This window comes from Camellia sinensis, chromosome 4 (assembly GCF_055761805.1).
Source record: "Camellia sinensis isolate YWXY chromosome 4, ASM5576180v1, whole genome shotgun sequence".
Lineage (NCBI taxonomy): Eukaryota > Viridiplantae > Streptophyta > Magnoliopsida > Ericales > Theaceae > Camellia > Camellia sinensis.
Window position 1 is genome coordinate 114,234,228 of NC_138964.1, and position 26,393 is coordinate 114,260,620.

The 26,393-nt window shown below is 37.9% G+C and overlaps 2 protein-coding genes across 2 annotated transcripts; both read left to right on the top strand.

Annotated features, from left to right (window-relative positions):
• Positions 1-247: 247 nt before the first annotated feature.
• Positions 248-10,921, top strand: LOC145823984 (uncharacterized). The gene is made up of 2 exons (XM_082923566.1): positions 248-704; positions 10,812-10,921. The coding sequence occupies exons 1-2, from the start codon at positions 248-250 to the stop codon at positions 10,919-10,921; spliced, it is 567 nt and encodes a 188-aa protein (XP_082779692.1).
• A 10,003-nt stretch (positions 10,922-20,924) lies between these two features.
• On the top strand, positions 20,925-21,374 carry LOC145823985 (uncharacterized). Its single transcript, XM_082923569.1, has one exon. It carries the CDS (start codon positions 20,925-20,927, stop codon positions 21,372-21,374), a length of 450 nt encoding a protein of 149 aa, XP_082779695.1.
• The last annotated feature ends 5,019 nt before the right edge of the window (positions 21,375-26,393 follow it).

Below are 26,393 nucleotides of genomic sequence, written 5' to 3' on the forward strand. Positions count from 1 at the left end.
GACTTACCTTCCTTTGGCTGAATTTGTGTATAACAATAGCTATCATTTAAGCATTGGAATGGCTCCTTATGAAGCTTTGTATCGTAGGAAATGTCATTCTCCGATTTGTTGGACCGAAGTAGGTGACAGACCTTTGTTGGGACCGAAACTTGTGCAAGAAACAATTGAAAATATGAAATTGATTCAACAAAGACTGAAAACTACACAAAGTAACCAAAAGAGTCATGCGGATGTCCGAAGGACAGATATGGAATATGAAGTCGGGGATCACATGTTTATCAAAGTTACTTCGATGAAAGATCAGACGCGGTTTGGAGTGAAAGGCAAATTGGCACCGAGATATGTTGGACCATACAAAATTCTTGAGAAGATCAACCTAGTAATATATCGGATAGCCTTACCGCCAGACATGGAACATATGCATAATGTTTTTCACATCTCCATACTTCGGGATTATCTACAAGATCCATTACATGTCATTGAACCAACACATGTGCTTTTGAAAGATGATTACACCTATGAGGAGAGACCAATACAAATTGTTAATCATCGAATCAAAAGACTAAGGAACAAAGAAATCCTATTGGAGAAGGTTGATTGGCAAAACCACGGAGGGACCTATGCAACTTGGGAAACAGAGGAAGATATGATGAGGAGATACCTTGAATTATTTCCTTTGGATCCGATATTCTTTCAAAATGAAAGTAATCCGAGTTTGGAGGACCAAACTCTTTAAGGGGGGAAGACTGTATCAACCCCGACCTGTGATTAGCCTTTAATCCATGATTAATTATGCCTAAGAAGAATTAAGATGAAATTATGAATTTATTTGCATGTGTGTATGACATTATTTGTGTTTCTATCTGTCCATCGCAGAAATATCTGTTTGTCGTTCTGTTTTGTTCTGTGAATTGAAAACCTTATTGGCATCCGATCGCGAAATTGACTTGAATTATGTGTTAGTTAGAATTTTAGAATTTTTTGGTAGGTTCGATTGAAAGTCGATTCAGAACGATTTAATTAGAATAATTTATGTCTAATTGAATAATTTGATCAACCATTTAATTAAACCATTAATTAAGCCTATATAAGGCATAAGTGGACCCTTGGGTATACTTTACACACTCTCATTTTGTTATCTTGAGATCAAACGTGAGAAGAGAGAGAGAGAGGAAAGCATGAGAATTTAAATTCATCAAACAAGGAAGGAAAGAGAAAGATTGCTAAGCATTGGAAGAGAATTTGGAAGATTTCAGCACTCTAGAGCATAATTGAACATCTAAGGTGAGAATTCAACCTTTAGGTTTGAGTTTAAGTCATTCCATACATGAATTCAAGAGAAGTGAGCTAAGTTAAGGAAGAATTGAACTAGGAGGTAGAAAAGAAGAACATCTCATGCATGCATGTCCATTTGAACATAATTTGAGTTTGATTTCAAAGAATTCTCTTATGCATGTGTTCATCCTACCTTTATTTTGAGAATTCATCAAGTTTCATGTCATTTTGTGTCATTAGATTATGTTTTGGAAGTTTTGAAGTCAAGGCATATAGTGATCCCAGTTTTGCCACTTCGCTGAATATGTCGGGGATCGAGCTGCCCGGTCAGCTCGGGGGGGTCTAGGGGGTAGCGCCCCTCGGCGAGTCCAAGGGTAGCGCCTTTGTGAGGATAGAGCTGCCCGGTTAGCTTGCTGAGGTCTAGGGGGTAGAGCTCCTTGGCGGGTCCTAGGGCAACACCCTGGCGGGGTTGAGGGGCAACGCCCCCAAAGCAAAAATGCAAAATGCATTAGAAGTTGCTTGTCTGCTCGAGCGGTCGTTTATGCGCTCGAGCGGAAAATGTTTAGTTTCAAAAGTTTGACCTATTTGCAAAAGTACTAGGAAAGTGTATTTGACGCTCGAGCTGGGCTTTCCACGCTCGAGCGGACCATGTTGTATCAGTTCGTGAATCTGATATTTCAGATCACTTTTGTATATCTCTCTCTCTCTAAAAACCCTTTCCTCTCCCTTCTCTCTACATTTCCCTACACCAAATTGGATCAAAACCTTGATTTCTCAAGATCCATTAGAGTTTTGCCATAAGTTCTTCATCAAAGTTGGTTAACTTCTTGAGCGCATAATTGTGTGTGGTGAAGATCGAGTTTCGACACCGTTGATTTTGGGGGTTTCATCTCATTTCTTCTTCAAAACTTGAGCTAGGGATTTTCTTAGAGTTATATATATATTTTTGCAAGATTTATATAATTTTTGAAATCGTCTTTCGATAACTTTGAAAATTGATTGTTGATTCAAGAAGTTGAACGATTTTGAAAGTGGGTTTGTGTCTTGTTCTTTTAAAATGATCTTATAAGTTTTGATCTTCGTTGATTGAAGAAAAGATGATTTTGGAAAGTTTTCTTTCAAAGGATTTGAGTTGTATAGTTTTGGTGAGAAAACCTAGAATTTGGGAAATTTTTTTAAAGAGACTGAAAATCCATGAATGATATTGTTGTATTTATTTTGTGTGTCAAAATAAATGGATGTTTGAAAATGTTCTTATTTATATTTATATAAATGATGAATTTTAGGGAATATGAGAATTGTTGTTAATTTTGGAAATTATTGTTCAAAACGTTGAAATAGTCTTGAAATGACTAATTGTTGAGGATACTTGAGAAGAGGGAATTGTGTTATTCCTTGGATGACGAATTAGAATAAAAGTATTTATATTCATCTTGTGTTATTGACATAACAATTCATTTGACTACATTAAACTTTAAAAGTTGATTTGAAAACTTGTATTGAGAAATTAATGTTGAGAAACAAGTTTTCATGAAATGGTTTTAGGGTAAATACGTTGGTAAGTCTTGATAGGTGGTGTAGATGATATTGAATAAGTTGGCTTGAGAGTCTGGGGTGAAAGACTGAAAACCCGCGCGAATAGATGTCAAGCCTTCCAGTTAATATCGGTAAAAATGATAATTTGGTAGTACTTGTATAGTCCACTTGCAGACACCGACCTAGGGATTACCAGAGTCGTATTTACCGCCCTTGAAATAAATTGTTAACTTTTGAACAATTGAAATTGCATAACATCATTAAGCATGATGGTTTTCAAAAGATGAAAATGAGATTTATCTTCAAAAAAGGGCATAGCATGGCATGTGCATTTCATCTTTTGAGACTTGTATAAAATGTATATACTTTGTTAAGGATTTCATACTGGGCTTTATGCTCATCCTACGAGATTTTTGTGCAGGAAAAGATGTGGTGATACCGCCTAACTAAAGGCGAGGAAATGTGTGTTGAGAGTACGAGACTCTCATTTTGCTGTAACTCTGTGTGTAAGCCAAGGGCTGTATGTGTGTGGGTTTGAATAACCGTTTTGTGTAACCAGACTCAAGCCTTGGAAACTTGTAAACCCTTGGGGGTATTTATTTGTTTATTTACTTGTTGTTGGATTAATGTATTGTTGCATGGAGAACTATTGTATCATGTAATGTAAGTTTGGAGTTTTATATTCGGTTTTCCTTGAAAGAGCCATGATTATTGTATTATCATTTGGGTAGAAATTTGGGGCGTTACAAGGCAATACATGCATGTCATATTCATGTTATGTTTTCACAATTCAAGTTTGAGTGTGTATAATTGACACACTTATGGGCCTTGATTTCATGAAATGATCTTTAATTCTTTATGTTTTCCAAGTTTACACTTGTTTCCTCAAGTTTTAAGGCCCATGAGTTGTGTTTTGAGGGGTTGAATTCGAGTTTTTAGCTTAGGAGTGCAATCTGGAATTCCAGATTCTGCTTCCCCGCTCGAGCGACGGATTCTCTACTCGAGCGACCACTCTGTGATCTTATACTTCCACTTGAGCGACTTGAAGTGTAAGAACCCGCATTTTTGCATATTAAATTATTTTGGTAATTATATTTAGCTACTTAAATTTTGTAATCAACATCCATAATCCAATTCCGTAACAACATTTTGTGATGAAATTCTATAATTAACTTTTAATTATTTAATTAGTGCAATTTTTATCTTCATAGTATTATTATTATTGTTGTTGTCGTCATCATCGTCGTTGTCGTCACTTTTATAACTACACAAATCTAATTCTTAATATCTATTATTCTATATAAAGTTTTGCATTAATAATTTGTGCACATGAAAATTAACCCATGGAGATTAATTGGTTCAATCTCATGTCTTTTAGTTACATAAAATAATATTATAATATTAAAGTGACTCAAAATCATATATCTACAAAAAAAAAATAAAAAAAAATAAATAAAATTGAGGGAATGGCTGGCCTCTTCCCAAGGTCTTTCCTTAGGCTTTGTTGTGTATGCATATGTAAGAGCATGCTTCTCCAACAACACACACAACCTCATTAAAGGTGGACAAGTATGCCTTAACCCTAAGCCTATGCATACCTTTACACTCTAAACCTATGCTTGTAGATAATAATTCCCAAGCCAAGAGGAAAAATAAAAAAATAAAATGAAAATAAAATAGGTCCTCAAACTCCTATAAATAAGAGCACTATTCAGCCCTTCCATTACATACACCCAGCTGAGCAAAAGAAAGGAAAAAGAGAGGAGAAAAGAAAGGAAAAAGAGAGGAAGAGGAGAGGGTTGCTTGGTGGTTACCAATTCAAAACTAGTGTTGAGAATTGTTTGTAAAAGCTCTTGAGGTAAGAATACTCAACCTCTATCCTCCCTTAGATTTTTTTTTTAACTGAATCTACATATTAAAAATATGCAAGAGTGTGCATTGTTAATACACACATAGCAAGAATAGCTCAATGCATGTTTACATTTTGATGGAATGATAATCTTGTGATTATATGATTTCTATCCTTCTTGCAAACATAGATTAGATGGTTTAGCTACTGATTTTATCTTCTTATGTGCTCAAATATTTTCCATTGTTTGAAATAATTTTTCATAGGGGTAAAACGAGATAGGGTTGGTTTATTTTTACTCAAAACTTATATTTTCTTCACTGTTTCAGATTTTATCGGAGGAAAAAAATGCTTTAATAAATTGAAAATAACTTGTGTTAAAAAAATATTTTGGTACTGGGAGTATATATAAGTGTTCTATACATGTGTAAATTTTTATAAAATTATTGGACACCATTTTCTTATCAAAATAAATATTTGTCCTAAGTGTTGTTCATAACACAGCAGAAACAGTGACTTCAAACAGGTCCCATTTTCTCTGAAAATAGTGTTTTTCTACACTACCACTTGGGATAGTTATATATAAGAGTTATCTTTCATTTGCCGCTAATTTCACAAAAAATGGATAAGTCTAAAAGGAGAAAATGTAGTTTTACTAAAATGCGACAGAATCTGTCTAGTTTTTTTAGAAAAATTATTTGACCATTTTACATTGGTTTTCAGTCTTCACACCCCTCTGGAAATATGTTCTAAACTCAAAACTTTAGCAAACTGTTCTGACCATGCCTCTTTTCAACACCGTTTGAGGCCCCTTTTTATTTTTCGAACACAGAACATCTGTGCTGGAGGTTAATGTAACTCACTGTCCCAGAAAACCAGTTTTCTTCCAAAAATTATTTCTCCATTTTAAAATCGTTTTTAGCCCTGGTATTCTTCTCGAAATATTTTCCTAACTCGATAAAATAGCACCAGTTAAAATATTATAATGGTTGAACTTCGTTTGATATGGGTTTCATATTTTTTATCTGACCATATAGTGCTGAAAGAAGAAGTGTGTTAATTCTTAAGAAATTTTGTGATGATTCCTAAGACATTCTATCACATTTATTTTGGTTGCCATATATGATTGTGTTGTGCAATATAAACATTATATCACTGTGGTTTCAAGCTAAAACTCGCATATGCATAAAAAAAAATGTGAATTCGACGAAGTAAAGAAACACGAAATTGAGACGATGATACATTAAAAATTTAACAGTGATGGGGTGAGCCCGGTTTAGAAGCTTGCGCCAGTGAGTTGTGAACCCTAACATGGCACGGGAAGGTATTTCGGCTCTTATCGGTGTAGGCGATATAAGGTTTGTGGTGCTGGTATCACAACATAGACCGTTCCCTTGAGGCAGACCGTGATGTCACGACTCGGGTACGTAACCCAGGTGCGTGGGCATCAATGATAGTTACAGCAAGTAACATTTGAATATTTGACCAAGGGGGAGTCAGAATTGCCCGTGGCCATTGTTTAGCAGTTGAGTGGAGATAGTGCTCCGCGGGGAGGTACTTAAACTTGTCTGATAAACCAAATCTATGTGAATTTAAAAGAAAAGTTGGCATTTTTCCTTATGATGAAATATTGCTACTGCTTGCCATTGTTTTTATTATCTATTGTTATTATTTCAATTGATAGCATTCCTATTATACTTATTAAATACTGCTTGTTATTCTGTTAACTACATAGTATTCATTAATTGTGAGTATTATTATCGGGGTGGGTATTTTTGGGTTGTAGTATCTTATTGAGCTCGTCGCTCATTGGCATTCCCATTGCCCTGGCTTTTTATGCCAGGTACCGAAGAAACCGAAGGAAACACCGAGGTGTTAGAAGGCAACATTCAACCCTGGTTAGCTTGAAGCGTGCCAAAATTTCATGAACCATTTTTTTGAGTTTTCTAGTTTTTCTCTAGTCTTTTTATATTTGTGTACTAAGACAAAGTTTTAAGTTTGATTGGAGTTATAATTTAAGAACTTTTAGTTTCCGTGTTGTTAATTAATGGATGATGGTAAATTTGGTGGCAACATTGATGAGGATTCTTAATTAAAAAAATTGATTTTAAGTTTTAAACCTTATCACAATGTCCACAAATTTTGGAGCGTCACATGAAGCTCGCTCGAGCGTGAAATGCAACCTCCCAGAAGTTTCACATTTTTGCAGACCGTTCTAGCGACAAGAGTTGTGCTCGAGTGAGGACCTGAGTCTCACGCTGAAGCGACTATCGAGCATTCGTCGAGCGTGAAAATCACATAATCAGTACTTTTTCAAAATTTGCAGACCACTCGAGCGGCCCCTCACATGTTTACATGTCCGCTCGAGCGAAGGAAGTTGCACTCGAGCGGGACCCCTGTTTCCAGCATTTTTAACCGAGTATTGTCAAATACATTTTTGCATCCTCATTGCATCCTAGGCATTCTTAGGCCAAGATTAAGACTCAATAAAGAGGATAAAGGCTGATAACACGCTAAGAATGGAACGTAATGAGTAAAGTATATCTTGAGCGTATGTTTCAAATGTATATCTGTTATGTGTTGTGTAGGTCACGCGCCGTAGGCTATTCAGTTACCTGTTCTGTCTATCTGTTTTGGAGCTATTTGTGAGTAATAACTTAGTAAAACTATATTCAATTATAAGTATTTTCTGAATGATATAAGATGATCTGTTTTTGAAATATTAGTTTTTGTATGAATGAATGGTTGTCCAATGTTTTTGAAATGTATTCTTGGCATTCTTAGCTTTAGATGACATATGTTATCTGTTCTGTTACATCCTAATTATGGGTCAACTGTACGTTTCATGAGCCAACTGTTATGGATCCTTATATATACATCCCATTTATAAGCCAATTGTACGTCTCATGAGCCAACTGTGCCGTCTTCGTGCACGTGAGTCAACTGTATACCTTTATGGTCGTCCCTTTATGGGTCAACTATTTTTACTATTGCTAATGAATGTACCACGTATGATTAACTGAAAATTTTGATTATGAATATGATTTTGATTATGTATCTGTTATGAACTATACTTTCTAAACTTGATTATGAATCCATTTCATATAACTACTGAATTCTGTTTTCTGTAACTGTCATGGACAATATTCATTTAAACCCTTTAATCTGTTATTATTCAATGGGTTTGCGCTCACTATTTATATTATGTATTTAGGTGACCAGGCGTGTGACCAAACTCGGAGTTGAAGACCTGATGTCTCAATTTTGTCAGCCAGCTGTTGTACCTCCGAGGAGGTTTCCTTTTGTGAGCGAGTCAAGTCTAAATGGCATAAGTTTAAGACCTTGTCTTCTTTGAATTATGAACAATTTTTCTGTTATGTGTATATTGGGCTAAGTCCCTTCTTGGCTACATCTGTATTGAATGTGACATAAGACCTGTATTATGACATCACATATATGTGCAATAGGTTTAAAATTTCTGTCTCATATATGTTTCCATAGCTCAATGGACTATGTAGGTTTCTATATTTGCTTCTGCAGTCCCTATTTATAAGTTATTCTGTTTAGAGGCCTTTGATAACCCAAGGATTACTGGCCGGTTATGACGTTAAACCTATAAGGGCGGGTTTGGGTCATGACATGGTGCTTCGGCGGATTTCCCACAGACTGACCGAGTTGATCAGACTATATAGTTCGAGAGAGAGAAACTAGACATATATCGTATGAATATATAGAGAGAGATGAAAAAGATTAGAGTTTTTAAGATTATAAGGGTATTTTGAAACATAGATGTTAAAGCTTGTCTTTATCATTTTAGAATTTCAAATCTTAGGGATTTTAACTAACAAGCAAATTGTCAATGTACTAAATATTTATGAAAAAATCTTTAAAAAATCAACAATTACAAAAAAAAAAAAATTTACAAAAGTGTACTAAATTTTTATTTGTTTGTGTTTAGTGAATTTTTAAAGATTTATTTAAAAATATTTTATATTTTAGGTACATCTAAAAAGTAAATAATTTTCATTAAAATATTTTAAAAATTCACTGAAGACACAAAAGTACAAAAGTCAAAAAATTGTATTTGAAAACTCAAAACTAAAAAGCTCAAAAATCTTACTTGTCATTAGCTTAAAAAAGCAATGAAACATTACAAAAAAAAAAAAAAAAAAAAAAAACCCTCAAGTTTTAACCTTAAAGTTTGACCTTTGTAACAAAATAAATTTTGGAAATTTTAATTTTGTTAATTTAAATCCTAAAGATTTGATTTCTTTTCAGGAAAAAATAAATCCCATATGGGGGGAATATTGATCTATTTAATTGTAGGAGTTTTCTTATGAACCAATTAGTCATTTTATTTTGAAAGTTATATTTATTTGATTTGGTATCATTTGAGTTTAAGTGAATGCCTTTTTATAATTCATTTTTTAATTTTTCGATTCATTTTTTGGGATAGGAATGGAAATGTGAGGTGTGGAAGATTTCTTTTTAAGGAGATTAGTGGCTGAAGTGTTGATTGTCGAGCTCGGAAATCTACATTTCTATTAATGTAATTTTCTGGTATTACATTAGGGTATTATATTAGAGTGTTATGTTTGAAAAAATTACACTAAGGAGTTTTTGTATATTATATTGATTCGCGTGTTATGTTTGTAAAAAATTATACTAAAGAGTTTTTTTGGAATGTTATGTTGTTATATTTAAGAAAAGTATATTAAATTTTTTTTCATGTGTTACATTAGAGTGTTATGTTAAAGAAAAGTATACTAATAAATTTTTGTACATTACATTGATTAGACTATTACATCTGGGAAAAATACACTAGGGAGTTTTTTTGGAATGTTATGTTGTTACATTTGAGAAAAGTACACTAAGTTCCATTTGATTAAAAAGAAATTTGGTAGAGAGTGAAAGTAAAAGAAAATGAAGTGAAAGAAAATAAATAGAAAAAAATATATATATTTTCTTACAAGTATTTGATTAAGTTGAGAATTTTGTAAGAAAAATATAAAAAAATTTAAAAGTTTAGTTATAGATAATTCATATATTCAATTTTTCTTGTGTTTTCTTGTATTTTTTGCAATAAATAAAAAAAAGTAGTTACAATGCTAATATGGGTTATACAAGAAAATTAGTTTTCTAATACTTTCCACTACTTTCAAGTTAAAGGAACTCATAGAAGTTACCTATTTCATTCTAAACAAACTGAGTCCAAAGATTTTTTTGAAATGCTAAATTGGAGCGTTTTGTTTTTGGAGTGTTACGTTTGGAAAAAGTACACTAATAAGTTTTTTTTTTTTTAAAGTGTTACGTTTAGTAGTTATGGGGACGTAAGTGTTGGTCGAGGTGCCACGTAGATGAGCCATATTGTCGAGTTTGTCACGATATTACCGAGATATGGTGTGGAAATATAGGGATCCGAGATATTCAGATAGAGGACAAGAGTTCTAGATAAGTTGAGGCACTTAATTCGGATATAGATAAGGCTCTTAAGGGATTTATTCTTATCTAACTAAGAATTCGAGATAAGTGTTATGCTAAAGTCCTATGAAGTGAGACTTCTAAGGGACAAGGGCACTATTTATTATAAAAGTAAGGCACCCTCATGGGTCTAAGGTATGCTTTGTCTTGTGAATCATTTACTTGTTTGAAATCTTTGAGAAATAAGTTACTAACTTGATCGTCAGAGTGCCCCTAGGTGGACGAGCCATTGTGGTATTATCATTTTCTTATGTACAGGTGCTTGGTTTAATCTATTTTGCCACGTGCTCTCTAGCTAATTTCCTGTTTGGTTGTGAGATCAAAAATCAACACCCACAATTTGGTGCCATCTGTAAGAACTTAGTAAGAATAGATAACACACGCCGGACAAGAGGTGAGAGTCGGAGACGACATACATAATGAGGAAGAAGAGTACGTCAATTCAAACATCGGAAGGGAAAACAATGAAGATGAAGTGCAAAAAGTGAATCTAGAAGCAAATAATGCCGCTAGGGGCCGTAATGGCCCAAGGAGGGGCAACCGAGAGGAATACTATAACAAGAGTGACTTCTAGGCCTGGAAAGACCGGTGCCTGAGAAGAGACGATGAGGTGAAGGACTTGGCAAACAAGTTGACAGACCTGCAAACCATGGTGAACCTTATGATGCAGAACAAGGTGATGCAACTTGCATTGTTGTTACCGCCAACACTGACGCCAGCTGCAAACGCCAGTGCCCAGAAGGTCGTACAGACAATGGTGCTGACCAATCCATAGCATGAGAAGAGACTTGGGAACTCAAATTGGCGATTATAAAACGCCGGGCAAACAGAATCATGATAGAGAGATTCACAGAGAACTAGAGGAACACAGATCGGGGGATCTCAACAAATCAATAGATAGGGCCACGACCTAAATGAGATAGTAGACGTAGAGAAGTCCAAAAGGATGTAGCAAAGCATAGAAAGCAACACGCCAAAGTGATTGAAGTCGACTGACAGTTGAGCTCCTAGATGGATGAAAGAGGACTTGCAGGATTACCTCCAAATGAAGAGGAACAACGCTGAGGTTATGTCCATCGAGCAGCCGAGATTGCCGTTCTCAGTGGAGTTGGATACATTCGAGGCACCCAAGAGATTTACCATACCGAGGTTCCAGATCTACGATGGTAAGTCAGACCCGAACTTTCATGATGGTTTATATTTGAATGCAATGTCTTTATGGAGTGGGAACAAACAACTGTTGTACAAGGTGTTCCCATCGACATTTGAGGGATATGTTAAGAGTTGGGAAGGCCTGGCTGAGATGTTTGTGGCCAGGTTTGTTATGAACAGATTGCAGCCATTGAGGGTTGATTCCCTATTGGCCTTGAAGATTGACGATGGCAAAAGCCTTAGGGCTAGGAGTGTAAAAATAGCCTATGGCCCGTGGGCGGCCCGAAGCCTGCCCGTAGCCCGGGATGGGCCCGACCTGCTTATGCCCGCTTGGGCCCAGGCCCGAGGACCATCGTTTTGAAGCCTAGCTCGGCCCGTGGGCCCAGCCAGCTTGGTCTGGCTCGTGGCTTGGCCTATCGGCTTGCTTAAGGCCCCACTTAGGGCTTGGCCCAAAGCCCGGCCCTCCCGAGGCCTAGTATATTTTTTAATAGAAAATAATAAAATTTTGGTAAAAAAAAATTTAAAAAACAAAAAAAAAATGATCAGGCCCGCCCAAGCACGAGGCCAGGCCCAAGCCCATTGGGTCGGCCCGAGGCCTGACCTACCAGCCCGCCCAAGGCCCGAATACCCCTAGGCTTGGGCTTGGACTTGGGCTTAATTTTTTGGCCCATGGGCCAGCCCAGCTCGACCTGGCTCGAATTTTGGCAGGAGCCCGCGAGGCCCGACATATGCCAGGCCAGGTCAGATTTACATCCCTACTTAGGGCTTATGCAAAGTGGTACTACAAGGTTTACAATCGGATTCCGGCGTATACCAAGAACTTGCAGTCGTGTCTTTTAAGAACAACTTGGAGAATGATTGCCCACTTTGGCAATCCCTTGTAAAGACCCTCCCAAAAGATATGAAGGATCTCATGGCAAGGATTGAGAAGTACGCAAGGGTAGAAGAAGACAAGAAGGCAAAGAAGGGGAGTATAGTGAAGCATGAGAAGTGAAATGGCTCACCAAAACGTAGCTGGGGAAATACTAGTACCGATAAATTGAAGTTGGGATTAAAGGCCATGCAGGCCATGAATACGTTTTCCAAGATCCTGTTCTACAGGATCCTAAAGAGAATTAGTAACCAGCCTTAGTTTAGGCCACCATAGAAGACTCCAAAGAAATACATGGGTAGGTTTTTTGAGAAGAATTGTGCCTACCATGACGAGAACAGGCACATGACCTAAAGATGTCGGGCTTTAAAGTAACATCTGGAGGATCTAGTTAGACAAGGACACCTAAGAGGCTTGATAGACGAGGAGAAGACAAAGAATGAATAGGCGAAGCTAGCTTGGATGCCGGCACCACCACCACCACCCCCGACGCCACAAGTAGATGGACCACGAGTCATCAACGTGATTCACTTCAAAGTCAGTGTGAACGAAATCCAGAGAGAAACACTGAGAGTGAGATATCTGCAGCATATCTTCCAAGTTCAGCAAAAGAAGCCCTAGATGGAAGGACATTGGAGGTCGATGATCATGTTCACGGATGAAGATTTAGAGATAGTCCAGCATCCACACAACAATGCTCTGGTAGTGACCATGGAGATTAGAGAGTGCCAGGCAAGACAGATACTTATTGACCAAGGCAGCCCTTATGACATCATGTACGTTAGATGTTACAAAGAGCCCAGTCTTTACAAGGATGACCTAGAGTAATCCGACAGCCCTATGGTCAAATTTAACGGGACCCCCACGTGGCCGTTGAGAACCACATGTTTGGAGATTTAGATGAGAACAAAGACTATAACCACGGGGTTCACTATGATCGACATGCCCTCTTTGTACAACATTATTTTGGGTAGACCCTAGCTACACGCCATGAGGGTTGTTCCCTTAACTTTGCACTAGCTGTTGCAGTTCCCACCCAAGTTTGGGATTGAAGAAGTGAGAGAAGACCAACATCAGGCAAAAAATTACTCCATGGAAACAATGAAGTACACCTACAATGTAAAAGAAGTGAAGTTGGCTGAAGTAGAAGACGAAAACTAAGAGGTCTTAGTTGATGTCGGCAAAAAACCTGCCGACAAGAGCTAAGAGCCTTTGAAAAAAGTTCTAGTACAGGAGGGTGACGACGAGCGATTTTTTCTCATTGGCTCGGGTTTAGCTGATGAGAAAGAAAGAAAATTGGAATTATTCTTAAGAGAAAATATAGAGGTGTTCGCTTGGACGTCGTATGAGATACCGATGATTAACCCTGAGGTCACCTGTCACAAAGCTCAACGTGGATAGGTCGACCAAGCTTATGATCCAAAGAGCTAGGAGATAGACCTTAGTCCATGCGGAAATTATTGAAGAGGAAGTAGAGAAATTGCTGGAGGCACAAGCAATCTGAGAAGTGAACTACCCAACTTGGCTGTCCAACACGATGGTAATTAAGAAGAATAACGGCAATTGAAGGGGTTGCGTTGACTTCATGAGCCTGAATAAGGCTTGTCCAAAGGATTGTTTTCCTTTGCCCAAGATAAACCAACTCGTAGATGCCATAATAGGACATAGAAGGATGAGCTTTCTTGATTCCTACAAAGGTTATCATCAGATAGCCATATGTGCACCAGATGAGAAAAATATGACATTCATCACACCAAAGCGACTCTATTGCTATAGAGTCATGCCCTTCGGATTAAAGAATGTAGGGGTAACATACTAGAGGCTCATAACCAAGATGTTCAAACATCTAATTGGGGAGACCGTGGAAGTCTACATCAACGACATGATCATGAAAAGTAAGGAACCTTCCGATTATCTAGCCAATTTGAAGGAGCTTTTCGACATCTTGAAGGCATATCGATTTCTGCTGAATGCCTCCAAGTGTACTTTTGGAGTAGGATCTAGTAAGTTTTTGGGATATCTGGTAACCAAGAGTGGAATTGAAGCAAGCCCCAATCAGATCAAGGCCATCCTTAATTTGAAGACCCCGATAGTTCGTTTGGAAAGTGGGTTGGCTTTTTGGCTTTTTTGACTATTTTAGCCTGGGGCTAAAAAGCCTCGTTTGGGAAGGGCTTTTGGCTTTTTTAGTTTTTTTTTTTAGAAGAAGAATGTAATGATTATAGGTTGGATGTGATGTTTTGTCTTATTGGACTAAAAAGCCTATTTTGTTTTTTGTGGCTAAAATAGCCAAAAAAGCCCCAAACTTGGCTTCCCAAATGAAGCCTAAAGAAGTCCAAATTTTGACCGGCAAAGCAGTGACGTTGAACAAATTCATAAGCTGAAGTTTAGATAAATGCAGGCCATTCTTCTAGCTGCTGAAGAAGGCCACAGATTTTCTATGGACAGAAGTATTTGAAGTCGCCTTGGTCAACTTGAAGAGGTATTTGACAACCCTACCCGTATTGTCAAACCCAGTTATAGGAGAGAAACTATTTTTGTATCAGGTAGTCTCAGACCACACGGTCAGCGCTGTGACATTTTGTTCCAGGTAACTGCTCGAGCGAAGATTAAGGGCATCTAGTAGTTTTGCAGGTCCGAGTGGACCACACTAGTGACCATTAGTTCACTCGTGCGAAGATACAAGGCTCCCAGAATTTCATTTTGCAGACAAAAATACTGAGAAACCTTGTTCACCGCTCAAGCGGTCTGCTCGAATTCAATAGATTAAAATGCTCGAATTCAACAGATTAAAAAGGACATTTCTAGATCATTATTTCCACTTCTCTTTTCTTTCTTCCTCCTTCTTGTCTTGAGTCCAAAAAACCCTAGGTTTCTCACCCTAAATACTCCCTATTTCTCTAAGATCTAGTTGAAATCACTTGCAAGGAGTGAAGTCCAAGTGAAGATCTTCCTTCCTACCGATTGGATTCCGTTTTTGCGAAGGATTCTCCTAGAATCGAGCTTTCTTGCTCTTTGCTTGAGGTAGGGTTACTTTTAACTTAGTATCTCTTTATTTTGAAGATGATTATATGGTATTGTTTTGACTTTATGATTTAATTTGATGATTGAGTAGATTAGACCTTGTATTTCACAAAAAGTGAAAATTTACCCAACTTTTATTAAAGTTTCATCTAATTTTCCACATAACATGAGTAATAATGTTGAGGAAAGAGATATATATATATATATATATATACGAAAATGATAAGGAAGCCCCAAATTTGTTTAAAACCCTAATTTTGAATGTGAGTAGAGAATGATACTTGGAGGAGAATTTCCTTAAATTCTTGGAATTTTGTGAATAATCACGATGTGGAAAAAATAGATATTTTTGTGGTGTTGAAATTGTGATTTGGGGATTGAGGCTCCTTGAATGTTATAATTGTTCCTTATCGCTTATAATATTGAACGCTTGATTACTTGGGACAAAGTACAGTAAGGTGGTAAAGTAAATAGGAGTCCGGGTTAAGAGTCAATTTTGAGAAAGTAGTGTTGTGTTGGCATCCGCACGGGGAGTTAAGGTGCTTAATTGCCCTGCCAATGCATATTGCCAGACGAATGTGGGAAAATATTTTTGGGTGTCCACTGGTCCTGCCATATTGTAGTCGGCAAAAGTGGAAAAATGGATGATTTTGGGTGTCCACGTCCTACAGTATAATAGTCGGCAAATGTGGAAAAACATGATTTTTAGGTGTCTACGTCCTGCTGTATAATAGTCGATAAATGTGGTGATAGTATTACATGAAAGTGACTTATGCATGTGATTCAAACTCTTGTAAGGGACTCATGGTATATTTCTCTTTATGATGTTGAGAACGGTTTTGTGTGGGACAGAGATGCACTTTAACTTTTCTTTATTTATCGATGTCAATTATTTTATGTTGTTTTGTTGTGACAGTGCCATGTGCTTCTTCAAATAATTAGATACTTGGCTAAATTTAGGAACTGGTGACACACCACTGCAATGATTTGAAGTTGCACTTTTATTTTGCTGGGAAGCTAGGTTTAAGAAATTTGATTGTAGAAGTATGGAAACATTGAAATTTGTTTTTATTGAATTAGATGAAAAATTAAAAAAAAAAAAAAAACTTTGTGTGCCTTAATGGAGAATTTTTTTTGTATAGTCTTCTAGATTATTGAACTTACCCAAGGACACATATTGGGATTAATGTGTATCATGGACTTGTAAATTTTGGATCCTAGTTCAATGATAAAGAGGACTTTATGGTATGTTGCAATGCATGGTTGTGGTTTATTCTTGTGGAAAATTTAGGGGTGTTACAAATTGGTATCAAAACTAATCGGGTTTGAATACCTGGAGCTCGTGGGAAGCGACTTTAACGCATAGGGCTGTCATGGTAGCAAGGGATGTTAGTTGCTTTGTCTGTTTTATCTGTTTGTATGATTACGTGGGTATGGAGTTAATCTCTTGGGATATGACTTGTGTCTATTGCAGTCATCGAAATCCTTTTGGAAAAGGCACCTGGTCACTACTTTTTTCCACTATGAGGTCCTTGAGTGCCATGGGACTAGTCGAAATCTTGAGAGAGTAACTCGTGTGTGTCTTATGTGTTTATATGATTGTGTGGTGTGCTTTTTGTGAAATAGACATCTGTATAGGCACGTGTCTGATTCGTGTGCGACGTGTGGGATAACATATAGTGTATGGATTGTGAGATAAATCTTTTCTTCTTACCTTTATATAGGATGTTTGGACGCGGTAGGGGTCATGGTAGGCCACGTAGGGGTAGCCGGGAGATGCCAGCTCAACAAGATCTACATCCCTAAGAAGAAGGGGTGTGACAAAATGATGCGGCCATTCCACCGGCCTAAGATGCAATGGGGGCCTTGGCCAGGGAGATGGTAGGAGCTCTTTGAGAGTCCATGAAGATGCTTAGAGTCGAGCAACTGGCTAGGCCAGTTGAAGGAGAAACTAGAGCTTCATTTTTGAAAAATGAGATCTTTCATTCGAATCTCGCCGAGTTCAGCGGTGGACCCAATCCAATGAAAACAGACGAGTGGTTGGAACAAATTATAAAATCCTTTGAGATCTTGGATATTCATGAGGATGAGTTGCGGGTAGCATTCGTGGCTTATCAACTGAAAGAAGAGGTCGGGCAATGATATAAATATGTCAAGAATAGAGTTGAGCATACTTGGGAGGCTTTCATGCATGCATTCAAAGAAAAGTTTCTCCCTCCCACTGCTAAGCAGCGACTGAGGAAACAGTTTGAGGATTTAAGACAACTTGATACACCTGTGGCCGAGTTTGAAGCCACATTCACAAGTTTATCTCGTTTACACCTGAACTGGTAGCAACTAAAGAACATCGATGCTTAGAATTTGAGAAGAGGTTGCAGCTAAAAATTTGAATGAAAATAGTGGGCAACATGATTCATGATTTTGACCACTTAGTAAAAGCTGCAGTCCATGTGGAAATCATAGTGGAGGCAGAAGAAGTGATACAGAAATGAAAAAAGGATAAGATATTCTGAATCCCGGGGCGAGTCGGGGTTCTCTAAGAAGTCTAGGGGTTCATTATCATCATTTTAGCCACTCTCACAACAAGACAAATCTTTTGACTCTGTGTTGGGTAGAAGTTCAGGGAGCACGGATCGAATTCATAGAGCATGTTATAAATGTGGCCAGTTGGGTTACAAAGCTTCGGAGTGTGGACAAAAAGGTGGACCATAGTCTCAAGCTGCTCGTTTTCAGAGTCAATCACAAATAGGAATGACAATTTGAACTCGGTCCGATGAGGACTCAGACCGCCTCGTCCCGATAAGCTGAGTTTTCTCTAAAAATTATCCCCCATAGGGCCGAGGCTGGTATTGAAAAATAGATCCCCGATGGTTTTCTAGTTGGGGACGAGGATGGATTCCCCCAGCCCGGCCCCACCCCGATTAATCCTCAAACATCCCCGTATATATATATATATATATATATCTATTCAATTCACTTTGATTATACGAACCCATCTCTCTCTCTCTCTCTCTCTCTCCCCTTATGACTCTCTCTTTTCTCTCTTACAAACCCATTTCTCTTCATCTCCTCTCTCTCTCTCACTCTCATGATCTATGGTGTACTCTCTCTCTCTCTCTCTCTCTCTTCCCTCTACTCTCTCTCACTCTCTTTCTTCCACATCTGAAGTCATCGCATCCTCCGACACCTTTGCCTCCTCTGACACCACTACCACCGTGCTATCCCTAGTCGTTGTCCCTCTCTAGATCTTTACCGCTACAGATTTACTTCAGGAAATCCAGATCTAGTCTCTCTCTCTCTCTCTCTCTCTCTCTCTTTGTGTGTGTGTGTCCCTGTGTGTATATATATATATCTATATCTATATATTTGTGTGTGTTTTATAGCTTCAGCTTTTGATTTTGATTTTGATTCTACAACTTCGGCTTCTGATTTTGATTCTGTTTAGGGTTTTAAGTTGGTTGTGATTGTGTTGTTAGATCTGCAACTGGAGTTGATTTTTTTTTTTTTGAGGGGGGGCCGGGAAATTTTCGAGGTCAGGAAAACCTAATCCCCGTTAGGAGGCGGGGATGGGAATGGGAATGGGGACGATGATAGGTTCCTCATCAAGGATCGGGGCCGAGGATGGGGGAATTTTTGCCATCAGGGATTAGGGATAGGGAGTGTGATCCCTGGCCCCGCCCCAGCCCATTGCTATCTTTAATCATAGAATAGGGGCCAGTCACCATCTTACTATCAGTGTGGTCAATTGGGGCATCTGAAAAAGTTTTGTCCACAGAGAGCATGGTCCACAAATGTGACCGGATCTCGCCAGTCTGGAGGTTTTCAGATGGGCCAAGGATAGAGATAGTCTTATCAATCAACCCAGTTAGGCTAGGCATCCAGGGCAGTACATGGAGCCACATCTGCACAGTCGGCATAGCAGATTTATGTTCAAAAAGATAATATAAGAGAGCAGAGATCACAGGGAAGTATGTATGCCATCACTGCATCGGAGCAGTCTTTAGGACTGTCTATTGTGAGAGGTACTTATCTAATCTTTAATACCGGGGCTAGTGTGTTGATAGATACCGGGGTGTCCCATTCATTTATAGTAACTGCATTTTCATCTTTGTTGGGATTAGGAAGTGAATAACTAGAGTCTTCACTTATGGAGGAATCAGCTGTTGGGAGTAAAGTTGTCTTGAACCAAGGATGTTGTGGTTGTATCATTGAGGAAGCTAGTCGACAACTTTTTTTCAGTTTTGTATTGTTAGATATATCGAGTTTTGATGTTATTGTCGGCATGGACTTGTTATCTTAGTACCGACTATTATTGATTATTATTGTGGGAGAGTTACGGTGTGTATGTCGAGCGGTGATTATTTTACATTTTGGGGGGATAGGAGTGATAGGTTCCTACTTTCATTGTATTACCCTAGTGGTTGGGGTGAATTTAGATCACTCTTGGCAGCCTTTTTAGATGATGGAAGTGATAACGTTTGGGATAGGTTTCCGAGGATAGTTTGCGAGTATCCTGATGTTTTTCTCGAAGATCTTACCGAGTTACCCCCTCATCGGGAGGTTGAATTCTCTATAGATTTGATACCAGGTACAACACCTATTTCCTTGTCGCCTTATAAATTTGCTCGAGCTGAATTGGTTGTTCTGAAGGAACAGTTGCAGGAGTTGCTAGGTAAGGGCTTTATACGCCCTAGTACCTCACCTTGGAGAGCTTCAACCTTGTTTGCCAAGAAGAAAGATGGGTCATTGAGATTATGCATAGACTATCGCAAATTGAATCAAGTAACAGTTAAGAATAAGTATCCCTTACCTAGAATAGATGATCGTTTTGACTAACTCAGAGGTTCACTTTGCTTCTCAAAGATAGATTTGAGGTCGGGTTATCATCAGATACACGTTAGGGAGGACGATATTCCCAAAATGGCTTTCGTACCAAATATGGTCACTATGAGTTCTTGGTTATGCCATTTGGTTTAACTAACGCACCAGCTATATTTATGGACCTGATGAACCAAATCTTTCGTGAACTTCTTGATAAATTTGTTGTCGTTTTCGTGGACGACATTCTTGTTTATTCGTCTTCGAAAGAGGAGCATGAAGGCCACTTCCGTAGTGTTCTACACATCCTTAGAGAACATCGCTTGTATGCAAAATATGAGAAGTGTGAGTTTTGGCTTTTAGAGGTGAAGTTCTTAGGCCATGTAGTCTCCGGAGATGGGGTTATGGTGGATTCTTCAAAGATAGAAGCAGTATAGAATTGGGAATAACCCAAAAATGCTTCTGAAATTCATAATTTCTTTGGGTTTAGCAAGTTATTATCATCGGTTTGTAAAGAATTTCTCTTCCATAGCATAACCCTTGATGAGATTGACTCGAAAGGGAGTAAAGTTAATTTGGAGTGACACTTGTGAGAAATCCTTTCAGGAACTAAAGCTAAGGTTAACTACCGCTCCTATCCTTATCATTCCAGAACGCGGCTTGGGGTATACTATATATTGTGATGCCTCTAAGAAAGGGTTATGATGTGTTTTGATGCAACAAGGCAAAGTAGTCGCATACAGTTTGCGGCAACTAAAACCTCATGAGAGAAACAACCTAACGCGTGATTTAGAGCTTGCCACCGTGGTTTCTGCCTTGAAACTTTGGAGACATTATTTGAAATTTGAAGTTTTCTCAAATCACAAGAGCCTTAAGTACCTATTATCTCAAAAAGATTTGAACTTGCGTCAGCGAATATGGATGGAGTTTTTGGAGGACTATGATTTTGAAATACACTATCACCCCGGTAAGGCTAATGTTGTAGCGGATAGCTTGAGTAGAAAATTTGTGAGTACTATAGCCAGTCTGGCAGTGAGGGAATGGAAGATGATAAGGGATGTTAGTGAATTTGATTTGCAACTCCTTGAGTCTTCTGAACAAGCCATTTTGTTTGCCATCGTTACACAACCCACCCTTGTTATGAGAGTGGCAGAAGCACAATTAGGTGATCCAGAAGTAGATGTGATTCGAGAGAAAATTTCCAAAGGGAAAAAAGAGAGGGGCCTGAACATTTATACCGACTCTAGTGTTCATTACTTCGATCGATTGTTTGTGTTGAAATCAATGAGGGATGACGTTTTGCTAGACTTTCATCACTTACGTCTAGATGTGCATCCAAGAGGCACCAAAATGTATCATGACCTCAGCTGACAATTTTAGTGGAGGGGTATGAAAAAAGATGTAGCTTTATTTGTGTCCAAATGTTTAACTTGTCAACAAGTTAAAGATGAACATCAAAGACCAACAAGATTACAACAACCTCTCCCAGTTGCTGAATGGAAATGAGAGCAAGTTAATATGGACTTTGTTACAGGCCTTCTTAGAACACAAAGAAGTAATGATGCGAGACAAACTTACTAAGTCAACCCACTTTCTTGCCATGAGCATGGGGGATTCTATAGAGTTTCTAACTGAACTTTACATCTGTGAAATTGTTCACCTCCATGGGGTTCCAGTGAGTATAGTGTCCGATAAAAACCCTCGCTTTACAACCAGGCCATGGTAGAGTCTTTAGAATGCTTTGGGTACCCAACTGACTTTCAGCACTGTTTACCACCCATAGACTAATAGGTAATCCGAGCGTGCCATTCAAATTTTAAAAGATATATTGAGAGCATGTGTGCTAGATTTGAAAGGGTCTTCGGAAAAACACATACTCTTAGTTGGGACGCGAAGCTAAGGTCCGAGAGAAATATTCAAACTTATTTCCAAATCCGTGATGTGCGTGTTTCATTGTTCTCTCCATGTATGTGATAAATTGGATCTGACTCACATTTTCTAATTTTTCCCTTTCTTTACTTTAAAATTAATTAATTGTCTGTTAGGAGTGGCTAAAGATTAATGAGTACACTATTGTTGTTGTATTTGCTCCTCGTATTGAGAGTTAACGTTATTTCGGAGACAAAATCTCCTAAGGGGGGAGAGATTGTGACATTTTGTTTCAGGTGACCGCTCGATTAAAGATTAAGGGCATGTAGTAGTTTTGCCGGTTAGGGTGGGCCTCTAGAGAGACCATTAGTTTGCTCGGGCAAAGATGCAGGGCTTTCAGAATTTTGTTTTGCAAACAAAAATACTAAGAAGCCTTGTTCACCGCGAGTGATGAAAAGACCGCTCGAGTGGTCTACACAAATTCAACAGATTAAAAAGGGCATTTCTAGATCATTCTTTCCACTTTGTGTCACTACCCAAACCGTCCCTACAGGTTTAGTGTCATAACCGGCCAATAATCCTTGGATTACCAAAGGCCTCTTGACATAATAACATATAGTTATGGGCTGCGGAAGCAAATATACCGAAATATACGAAGTCCATTAAGCTGTGAAGACATACATGGAACTGAAAATCTTAAACTTTATATACATACAAGTGACGTCATAGGTACAGTATTTACACGTCACTATCAAGTACATACAAAAGGAGAAATTGTTCATAAAACAAAAGAAACGGTCTTATACATCCATATTGACACAACCATAAAACATGACTTGTTCTGAAACCTCCTCGTGAGGCGCAAAAGGTGGCTGACCAACACAAAATACCCCAGGCATCATCTTTAGCCTGATCACGAACCTGCTCACCTACATACATAATAAATACTAGTGAACGGAGGACCAGTGAATAATAACAAAGTAAAGGGGTAAATGAATGATGTCCCATAACTGAGGCTGAAACTGAAATTCACATTCGTATTCTCATTCTGAGCATATATAGAACTCAGAGTTCATGCTTAGTCTTACATAGTACATCCATTAACGCTGATTGATCAGGCACAGAATGTCTTAAATCATACTTGTCAGTTCTATATAAGAACCTCCAGCCGGATAAGAATAACTTGTCAGTTCCATAAAGGAACCTCCGGACTGGGAACTTGAAAACTTGTTAGTTCCACTTAGGAACCTCCAGCCGGGTATAGATAACTTGACAGTCCCATAAGGAACCTCCGGTACTGGGAACTTGCATATACTTGAATCATGGCATTACTTGAATCATAGCATAATGTCATAAGTGCTTGTTAGACTTGGACAATCATTCATAGCATAAAACATAGAACAATTCTTAATCCGTGAGCAGAAAATAATTTACTTGAACATAGCTTTACTAAGTTATTATCACAGATAATAGATGCTCCAAGTAAACAAGCTGAGGAGCCAATTCAACTTCCTTGAGGCGCATGACCTAAACAGCACGGCAGATACATACATTGAAACACACGTTTGGATTATACTTAACTTATTTCGTTTGTTCTTAGTGTGTTTCTACCCATTTATCCTTATTATGGTGTCTTAATCATGGCCTAGGAAGGCCTAGGAATGCCTAGGATGGAATGAGGATGCAAAAAAAATGCACCTGAAATCATTTTTCAAAACTTGCTGAAAACAGGGTCCACGCTCGAGCGTGGCTTTCTTCGCTCGAGCGGACATGCGAGGAGTGAGGGTTCACTCGAGTGTGACTTCCCTCGCTCAAGCGGACTATAAAATCAGAAAAAGTACTAGTTGCTTGCTTTTCACACTCGACGGATGCTCGATTCCCGCTCGAGCGTGAGGCACAAGTCCTCGCTTGAGCGCAAGTATTGTTGCTCGAGCGTGCTTTCAAACACACAAACTTCTGCGAGCATGCCATTTATGCTCGAGCCAACATTTTCTCCGCTCGAGTGGAAGTGTGAAAATAAAGGTGGTTGCTCGAGTGTGGAATCCTTCGCTTGAGCGTGGAAGTAAAATTCTGGGTCCAGGTTTGCTTCCAAAGTTCAAAACATGAATTCAATACTCCAAAACTCATCCTCTTAGGCCAAAATTCTGGAAAACATTTAGAAACTCACAAAACATCATGATTTAAAGATCATTTCATGAAATCAAGGCCCCAAAGCATGCCAATTGTTCACAATTTCAACTTAAACTTTATGGATGTTCCAAAAACATGACATGCATGAAATGATTTGAGTTTCAAGTCTCCAAATCATGATCAAATGAAATGAGAGGATGTAAAACATGATGAATTCTCAAAACATAGGTGAGATGAACACATGCATGAAAGAATTCTTTGAAATCATGCCCAATTTGTGAAGAAAAGAACATGCATACATGGTATGACTCAATTCTCCTCAATTCTAGTGCAATTCCCTCATGAATTCACCTAATTCACTTGAAGTCTTGTAGAGTCTAACTCAATTACACAATTAAGAGTTTGATTCCTTACCTAGAGACTTGAATATTCACAATAGTTGAAGTTGAAACTCTCAAATCTTCTTCAAATGTTAGCAATTCCTAGCAATTCCTTGGTTTGAGTTCAATTTTTCTTCCCTCTCTCTCTCCCCCACATTTGGTGCTTGAAGGTGGGAAGTAAGAGTGTCAAAAACATGTAATAAGGTGTAGAAGTGGTCTTGCATAAGCCCACTTAGTGGCATTTAAGTAATTGGCTTAACCTAAGTTAAGTAGCATTAATTATTCTAATTTAATCATTCCAAATCAAATTTTTATTAAACTTACCATAAAATCCTATAAATCCTAATTAACATATAAATCAAGTCAATTTCTGAATCGGATGCTGATAAGGCTTTCAATTTGCAAATCGAAACGAAAACATGAATAGATCTATCTACGCTAAACAGAAATAAACACAAATAAGGCAACATATGATGCAAAACTTCACTAAAACTTATTATTAGGCATCATTAAGCATGGATTAACGTTAATAATGGGTCGGGGTTGTTATACTTTGCTTTTCTCTCTTCCTCCTTCTTGTCTTAAGTCCGAAAAACCCTAGGTTTCTCACCCTAAATACTCTCTATTCCTCTACGATTTAGTTGAAACCACTTGCAAGGAGTGAAGTCCAAGTGAAGATCTTCCTTCTTACCAATTGGATTCCATTTTTCCGAAGGATTCTCCTAGAAATCAAGCTTTCTTGCTTTTTCCTTGAGGAGGTAGGGTTACTTTTAACTTAGTATCTCTTTATTTTGAAGATGATTATATGGCATTGTTGTGACGTTATGACTTAATTTGACGATTGAGTAGATTAGATCTTGTATTTCACAAAAAGTGAAATTTTACTCAACTTCTATTAAAGTTTCATCTAATTTTCCATATAACATGAGTAATAATGTTGAGGATAGATATATATATATATATATAAATGAGAATGAAGCCCCAAATTTGTTAAAAACCCTAATTTTGAATGTGAGTAGAGAATGATACTTGGAGGAGAATTTCGTTAAATTCTTGGAATTTTGTTAATAATCACGGTGTGGAAAATATAGATATTGTTATGGTGTTGAAATTGTGATTTGGAGATTGAGGCTCTTTGAATGTTATAATTGTTCCTTATCGCTTATAATGTTGAACGCTTGATTATTTGGGACAAAGTAGAGTAGGGTGGTAAAGTGAATAGGAGTCCGGGTTAAGAGTCAATTTTGAGAAAGTGGTATTGTGTTGGCATTCGCATGGAGAGTTAAGGTGCCTAATTGCCCTATCAACGCTTATCGCCAGATGAATGTGGGAAAATATTTTTGGGTGTCCACTGGCCCACCATATTGTAGTCGGCAAACGTAGAAAAATGGATGATTTTGGGTGTCCACGTCCTATAGTATAATAGTCAGCAAATGTGGAAAAACATAGTTTTTAGGTGTCCACGCCTTGCCGTATAATAGTCGATAAATGTGGTGATGGTATTACATGAAAGCGACTTATGCATGTGGTTCAAACTCTTGTAACGGACTCATGGTGTATTTCTCTTTATGATGTTGAGAACGGTTTTGTGTGGGACAGAGATGCACTTTAACCTTTCTTTATTTATCAATGTCAATTATTTTATGTTGTTTTGTTATGACAGTGCCATGTGCTTCTTCAAATAATTAGATACTTGGCTAAATTTATCTCTACTTGGATATAGGTCAACCCTATCTGATTTTTTAGGAACTGGTGACACACCACTGCAATGATTTGAAGTTGCACTTTTATTTTGCTGGGAAGCTAGGTCTAAGAAATTTGATTGTAGAAGTATGGAGTTTTGTATCAAACATTGAAATTTGTTTTGTTGTATTGGACAAAACTTTAAAAAAAAATAAAAATATTTGTATGCCTTAATGGCGAATTTCTTCTGTATAGTCTTCTAGATTATTGAACTTACCCAAGGACATGGATTGGGATTAATGTGTATCATGGACTTGAAAATTTTGGA